The sequence below is a fragment of the Macrobrachium nipponense genome, chromosome 26, assembly GCF_015104395.2.
Source record: "Macrobrachium nipponense isolate FS-2020 chromosome 26, ASM1510439v2, whole genome shotgun sequence".
In the NCBI taxonomy this organism is placed as follows: Eukaryota; Metazoa; Arthropoda; class Malacostraca; order Decapoda; family Palaemonidae; genus Macrobrachium; species Macrobrachium nipponense.
In genome coordinates, this window is record NC_087215.1 from 55955790 (window position 1) to 55964156 (window position 8367).

General features: G+C 37.0%; 1 protein-coding gene across 4 annotated transcripts in view; it reads left to right on the top strand.

Annotated features, from left to right (window-relative positions):
• The window catches only part of LOC135200286 (GTP cyclohydrolase 1-like), a 25937-nt gene extending 18444 nt beyond the window's left edge, over positions 1–7493 (top strand). For all 4 annotated transcript variants that reach the window (XM_064228781.1, XM_064228777.1, XM_064228778.1 and 1 more), the window contains exons 4-7: positions 1019–1184; positions 3859–3890; positions 5680–5764; positions 6414–7493. In XM_064228781.1, the coding sequence (XP_064084851.1) occupies positions 1019–1184; positions 3859–3890; positions 5680–5764; positions 6414–6537 (407 nt within the window). In that variant the 3' untranslated portion in view covers positions 6538–7493. The remainder of the gene's footprint in view (positions 1–1018; positions 1185–3858; positions 3891–5679; positions 5765–6413) is intronic.
• Positions 7494–8367: the final 874 nt, after the last annotated feature.

An 8367-nucleotide genomic window follows, 5' to 3' on the forward strand; every position in this document is an offset into this window, starting at 1 on the left:
TCATTACTCGTAAAACCCTCTCCTCCCCATCCCCCTCCTCTTCTTCCTCCCCCCACTCTCCTCCCTCAATCTCCTCCACCTCCAACTCCCACTAGCGGATTTCCCTTGACTGGAATGTTAAGTGAGTGATTCAGGACCAAGAAAAGTGGAGGCACAGATTCTTCTCTCTCTCTCTCTCTCTCTCTCTCTCTCTCTCTCTCTCTCTCTCTTCCGCTTCTGCTTGGATATCGTCTTTCATTATTATATCACCTGTTAATGAAAGCGGCGTTTTTGTTTGAAAATATCCTACTCCATTTTAATCTGAGTATATAGGTCTCTTCCGCAGTTATTTATGAATAATAACTATGAGTTATTTTCATAAAAGTAGTCATGTGATCATTCAAGAGCAATTTGGACGTTTTGTCAGGAACCGTCGATTTAGCTTGTATAATTCAAACGAATGAATCCTCAAATCGTATGCCTGAATATATTTTCCGAAGTTCCACAGATCATACATGACAATATATTACCCGAATGTTTACAGGTCGTATGAGTGATTGTATTTCCGGACGATTCGCAGATCGTATGAATAGATATATTTCCCAGTCACAGGTCCTATGATTGAATATACTTGTAGACGATTCACAGATCGCTTGACAGAATTTATTCCCCAAATATTTCTTGATGAATTAAAATTCATATTGCAAAATATTCCCTAAGATTTGCAGGTCATATGACAATATAGTTCCTGAAGATTCCCGGGTCGTATGACTGAATATATTAACCGATGACACAGATTGAATGATATTATATTATCTACAAAGTCACAGATCATATGACGGAATATGCAACCCTAAAATTAACAGATCAGATGACAATTTATTTCCCGAATCTATACCCATTATATTCCCATGTTCTTTGGAAGCTTGAATTTCCAGTCAGTGGCCCTCGCGAGTTTTAATCTTTATGAATAGGTTTCACCTATTGAATATTGATAATAATAATATTGACCAAAGGACCGCTTTCTCTCTCCCCTCAGACGTCATGAACGGGGCCATTTTCGACGAGGACCACGACGACCTGGTGATCGTCAAAGACATCGAGATGTTCTCCGTCTGCGAGCACCACCTGGTGCCCTTCTGGGGCAAAGTCTCCGTCGGCTACCTGCCAAATAAGAAGGTTGTCGGACTTTCCAAAGTGGCCAGGTATGTAACCTCCGACGTGAGCGCTCTGGTTTTTTTTTTTTTTTCTTTTTTTCTTTTTTTTCTTTTTTTACCTTCTGTGCTCACATATTTTGCGTATGTATCTTACTCGTGGTTGATGTGTTTTGCCTCGCATGCTTGTGCGATGTATGTATGTATGTATGTGCATTGTATGTATGTATATATGTAATGTATGTGTGTATGTATGTGCAATTGTCTGTTAGATGCCAGGTTGTTAAGTTCCCCAATACCAGTGGTTAATCCCAGCTCTACTTTGTCTTTTACGTGTATGTATGTATGTATGTATGCATGATTGTTCATCTTCCATTGCCCAACACCAGATATTATTCCCTTTACTTTGAAACTGGAGGACAGTGTTTTAAAAGCCAGTACTTTTTTTCTTGTTTTGTAACCCAACGCTCGTAAATTGTTTTCATTTCTGCAAGCGCTATGTTTACGTTCTCTTCATTTTTCTTTCATTCTATTTTACTATTTATTCGTGTCTATATTTATATATTTGTTGGACGTCTTTTCTTTTTACTTTCATTTTGTTCGGTAGTCTTAAAAGATTTCTGTGATGATTTCCTGATTTGTAAATAATAATAATAATAATAATAATAATAATAATAATAATAATAATAATAATGATGATGATGATGATGATGAACAATGGTATTTCCTTGTGTGTGACTGGTTTCATGTCCGCTATGCGTAATGCGTGCACCCATGTCAATTATACGAACAGCATGGTTCATGTATGTTCATCGTACTATGTCTGTTAAAGTATTTTTGTATTAAAACTGACAAATTTTCATAATGTATACGGATGAAAAAGATGGCGAGTATATAAAATTACGCTATGTATATTTATAAGTATGTACAAATTGAAGGTATCGTTCATGTATGTACAGATCATCAATCAAACCGATTGCCCCAACTCATATGTAGTTTTCCTGTCTAGAGTGAATTTGCAAATTGATCACACGTCAGATTTAGCGATCCAGTCAGTCATGATTAATCGCAAAAGTACCTGATCATGCTTTGGAAGAATGAGCCTCAGGCCTGACACCAGAGTAGTCAAGGAGGCTGTGATGAGATGGGACTGATAACGTTCAACCGAAGGTCATTGGCAGATACGGTTTTGTACCATTTGTACTTTGTGTTGTGACTGGAGAAAGAAAGAGGAAGATGATTCAGCGCTTGTTCTAATACGGCCATCCAGATGCGGAAGAATGATATCTGGTTATTTTCGCTGATTTCTAGTTCCTCGTTGGACGAGTGGTTTTCGCGCTCGGTTGCCAATCCGGTGGTCCGAAGTTCGATTCTCGGCTCGGCCAACGCGGAATCAGAGGAATTTATTTCTGGTGATAGAAATTCATTTCTCGATATAGTGTGGTTCGGATCCCACAATAAGCTGTAGGTCCCGTTGCTAGGTGACCAATTGGTTCCTGGCCACGTAAAAATATCTAATCCTTCGGGCCAGCCCTAGGACAGCTGTTAATCAGCTCAGTGGTCTGGTAAAACTAAGATATGCTTAACTTTTCGCTGTTTCCTTTGCCTGGATTGTTTACGGGTTTGGGCTACTTTTGGGCGCAAGGTGGCTGGTTTAGTATCCCAGCGAAAACATAAGTTAAAAAGCAAATCCTACTGACTCAGCTTTTCAGTGAAAGCGGAAGTCCTGCTGATTTAGCACTGAAGTGAAACCAGAAGTCCTACTTACTACAGCATTCCAATGAAAACAGCAATTCTACCGACTTAGCGTTCCAGTAAAACCACAAGTCCTACTGGCTCAGCACTTCAGCCTTAACAGAATGAATCGACTCTTACCACACGATAAGAGAGTTCTCTATCTCTTCCTCCGAGATTACCACCCAATCTTTTCCTTTCTCTCTTCTTTCATTCCTTATTTTATCTCCGGGTTTCCCGGCTCCTGGCCTGACCTGGGGGGCTAAGGAAATTATCCTTCAGACCTTTTTTGAAATCAGGCGATGGGATATGCATCCAACGGTCTTACAAAAACAGATTACACCACACGTAACCATAAACATAAACGGTGTTCCTGTTGTTCGCAAACAATACCAACGCAAAGGAATTAGTACTAGGAAATCGAATCTCTTCTTAAGTTGCATAAATTGTCGCTGGCACCTGTTCACCTTGAACATCCCCGAACAGCTTCTTCTTCGCTTCACTGGACAACTTACACCTTGCCCGCTGGGCTCTTCTCCACTATGTTTGCGCATTGCTGGAGTCTTCTTTCTTTCTTAATGCTACATTTCCTTTCTTAGATAGTACATGTAGGGTAGGATATATATATATATATGTGTGTGTGTGTGTATGTGTGTGTGTGTGTGTGTGTGTGTGTGTGTGTGTGTGTGTGTGTGTGTAACAGAGAGAGAGAGAGAGAGAGAGCGTCGTATACAGCCAAATTAAAACGTGACCGGCATATCTAGTCATTCCCTTTACAGCATCGATGCTATTTTGCTATTTTTGCAAGTTGACCATGAAAGAAATGAAGGTTTTAGATGAAGGAAACTGGTACGAAAACGAATGAATCTTTCATAAATTATCCACATGTTTTAGAGAGAGCATTCCACTATGTTCTCGGTGATGTGTTTTGGAGTAGTCAGTCCTCAATCGCTTTCATTTTCTGACCAGTATTTATATATTTTTTTTTCAGAATCGTCGAGATCTTCAGCCGTAGATTACAAGGTAAGAGATGAAGAATCTGATCCCAACCCCCCTAACCCCCACCCCCGGCCCCCCACCGTCTCTCTCTCTCGTCTCCTCTCTCTCTCTGCTCTCTTTCTCTCTTATCTTTAATATCTATATAATATCTATATATACTATGTAATGTTATGTATTGTATATATGTATATCATATATACATATATATGTGTATATATATTATATATATATATATATATATATATGAATATAAATAATATCTATATATAGTGATACCTGTAACCTGTACCCATAAGCATGATGGGTTTGAGGGAAGAGCTCGTGGGTACAAACGCTCTTCCGCATAAGGGATAATGAGAAAGGGATTAACAGGTTTTCCTGCCCAAAATAAAAAAAATAAAAATTTTTTAGTACAATTTACAGGATATCGGGCGCACTTTCTTATTTTTAAATGTATCAAAAAACTGCCCTGCGTCCAATGTGGCTGTTCGGATGTTAAACCGACCGCCATATGCTAGGCCATCTAGCCTATGGCAAGCATACTGGGTAGGCACAAAAATTATTGCTAATAACGAAAGCATTGAAAAACAAGCTTAATTATTACAGTAAATTGCGTTACTGGAATAAGATATGAAATCATATGTAAATATACACTCACCTTTAAAGAAAACTAAATAAAATTGACCATAAATAAACAACGTTAATGTGTTACCCCAACAGGCCACCTGGCCGTCGCTATGATTTCGTTTATATCCATTCATTGCAAATGCCTGGCAATCTAACAGCCGATGTATTATAAGCAATTTCTCGTAAGTTCTTGATAACAGACTGATAATTCGTCTTTCTTTAAATACATATTTTGTTATAAATAATAACATATTGAAAACATGCTGTTAACTATCAATGTACCGTAAGTAATTTCTCACAAGTTTGCGATAACAGACTGATAATTCGACTTATAATTGTGTTCATATCCCCAATCACTGCTTGTGGGTACAACAACATTTTATTAGATAAACGTGCTCATGCCTCCAGTTACTTGTGGCCCCACGCTCTCGTGGGTATAGGTTCCATTATATATATATAGTATATATATGTATATTATAATATATTATATATATATTATATTATATATAATCATAAAAATATATAATTATATAATATAATAATATAATATATTATATAAAAATTAAAATATAATAATTATATTGGGCCCTTACTTTTTTGTTAGTATCATTGGTCTATATTCATTTAACGACCAAACTTGAATTTACAAAGAAACATTTTCTAAAGGAAATGTCTTCTTATCATCACCATAAATTCCTAAATTCTTTTACCATTAAACTGGATCATAATTACTAATACTATAAAGTAGATGACCTTTGCTCCTTATCTGACAGAAAGGTGCCTTCGCTTATTAGTGAGAGATGGTACATGACTAACATCTGATAACCACCTGTGCTCACTGATGGCTGGATAAAAGTCATATGTATGAATGGAGACGAAATTATACTCAAAATAGACTTCAGTTAAGAAACCACCTCAGAGAGAGATATGTGATGCATAAAATTTCAAAACCAGATATTAAATTCATAGTATGCTAATTATAAAGCAGTTTAATCATAGGACCTAGAGCTAGGCTGTCGACCACTGGATCATCACAGAACTCCAGGTTGGAGAGAGGCCAAGGGAAATGAATCTAAACTTTAGTGCCACACATAAAAGGTTATCAAAGAGAAAGTTTAATCGGAAATCTCTCATTTCTTTTCAAAAGAGAAAGTTTAATCGGAAATCTCTCATTTCTTTTCCTCAGTGCAAGAAAGACTGACAAAGCAGATAGCCCTGGCCCTGGTTGAAGCCATCCAGCCTACTGGAGTTGGTGTCGTCGTTGAGGGAACGTAAGTAATCTTGTCGATTTTACTATGTTGTGATATTACAGCCTGTTATGTAGTTTGAATCTAATGCTCTCTACCCTCGTGCTTTTAGGAATCTTCGTCATTTAACCCAAGTCCCTTTCATTATTTATGGTGCACTGCATCTAGTGTGTTTACCATGTTGTAGTAATACACCTATGTTGTAACTTGAATCTAATGCTCTTTACCATCGTCCTTTTAGGACTCTTTTTCATGTCACCTAAATATCTTTCATTATTTACAGTGCATTGCACCAAGCGTTTTTACCATGTTTTAGTAACAAACTTATGTTGTGAGTTTTATCTAATGCTCTTTACCATCGCCCTTTTAATATTCTCCATCAGTTCAGCCAATGCCTTCATTATTTTGTGTTTTAAACTGTTATTTTTCCATGCTATACCCAGTTCCACGCTACACTCGTCCAGCATCCATTTTAAGGCCGTCACTAACATTCAATTATACTTGCACAGTTGCAGTTGTGCCTGAACAGCTGTCCTGTGCAGGCAAAACTGAACCCACTAACGTTCATTCTTGCCTACACAGGCATAACTATGCAGTTTTCCCTGCATGGGCATAATTGCGAGGTATAACTGAGCATTGGTGGCAGCATTTAACAAGTCCTTTCTCATTGCAGACACATGTGCATGGTCATGCGTGGTGTCCAGAAGGTCAGCTCGAAGACCACCACCTCCACCATGTTGGGCGTCTTCAGAGACGACCCCAAGACCAGGGAGGAGTTCCTCACGCTGGTCAAGTAGGCCTACTTCCACAGGCCTCTTTTCGCGCGTGTCGGAGAGCTCAGGATGTCAAAGGATTGCAGACCGGAAAAGAAGATGAGAAAAGAAGAGAAAGAGAAATCAGAAGAAGAGAGCGTTTAATTTTCTTCAAGAGGATGGAACGTTTGCTTTGAAAATTGGTTGTTTTTCTTTTGATCGAGATTGTTGCAGTGAATGTCATAGAATCTGGGTTTGAATTTGACGTGGAAAACATAATCTTGCAATGGGTTTTATTCCATATATATAGAAACTAAATTCATTTTCACGGAGATAACAATGTTCTGGAAAAACTAGATCAAAATTTAACACTGGAAACGGGACTTGGAAGTGATAATAGTGAGGTACGTGAAGTTCGAAAGGAGCGAAAGAGACGCGCAAGAACAGAAAAGAACATGGAAAGAGAGCAAACAAGAAAGAAAAAGCAATCCTAGTCGTTAAGTTGTTATCAGTCACTTTATCAAAAGTAGATTTTCATCATAAAATTCCATTTATTCAGTTCACATTCCGAACTGTTCTCTTGTTTTTCTGATCATGCTTTCTTCACCTGGTATTTCATGGTTCTGAGAGTTTCTCTTGTTGATTTGAGTATTCGCTTTGCTTTAGTTGTTTTTTTATCGTATTTTTTTTTATTGTTTTTCCTTTGTGTGAAACGGAAGCTTTAAGTAGATTTGGTCTATTATATAGGACACCGATTAGAGGATTTTAACTGGTTCTATCTAATTAGTAGAAATCCCTTTTTGTTGGCCTTGAATCCAGATGGAGAACAAATGGAAAGAACTTTTGAGGATTCGAACCCCAAGAGGTTAGCCTGATCCCTTCTGGACAACTTAGAGGGGTATGGTATCTGTGTTTGTTTTCTCTTTGGGCTCAAGGCCTGTATAAAAGATGCATGAAGGAATCGAGAATGTAAGATACCATTACAATATATATATCTATATATATATATATATATATATATATATATATTATATATATATATATATTCTATATATATATATATATATATATATATATATATATAATATATATATATATATATATATATATCATATATATATATATATATATATATATATATATATATATATATATATATATATATATTATATATATAGTATATATTCATATTCTGAAACACAAAAATCTTCAGTTGAAAGGTTTAATCAATCTATTTAATAATTAGTTTTGTTTTTGTTAGAGTTGCCTATGAGAAGTAGTATATAATCTAGAACCTACAGTCGATGGCTGTTGATATTTTGTTTTCCTGTAATGTCATTGCATCCAGAGGCGCAGAAGAAGGAGGAGTGGAGGAAGAAGAAGAAGAGTAAAAGAAAAAGAAGAAAGACAGGACTACTTTACATGGTCTTTCAAGTGCTTCCCAAGACTTTAGCTACAGTCTCTGTCTTTCTTGGTTTTCTTTTCAATCTCTTCCTTCGTTTCCGTAAGTCCCCAACACCGATCATTTATACATATCTATTCATATCTATTTTTGTACAGAAATGTCTTTTGCAGTGTGGTCTGGAGTCACCACGAGAATTTCATCTTAACAAAGGCTGTTGTCTTATGGAAGCCCGGGGAATACGAAAATGATTTCGTTTTGTATCACTGCACAACCTTTTTGAACCACTCTATCGCACTTTTTCATTGTATCATTCCTGCGTGAAATTTCCTCCTTTTTTCCCAACGGCCCAGAATCCCTGAGGCCTTAATCATGGCCTTACTATATTGCAAAAGTATTGCGTGAAGTATTCATTGTCATAATTTGTCATAATACCCTCGTTGCTGCTTCATTCCAGTGAGGGCCCAAATAAA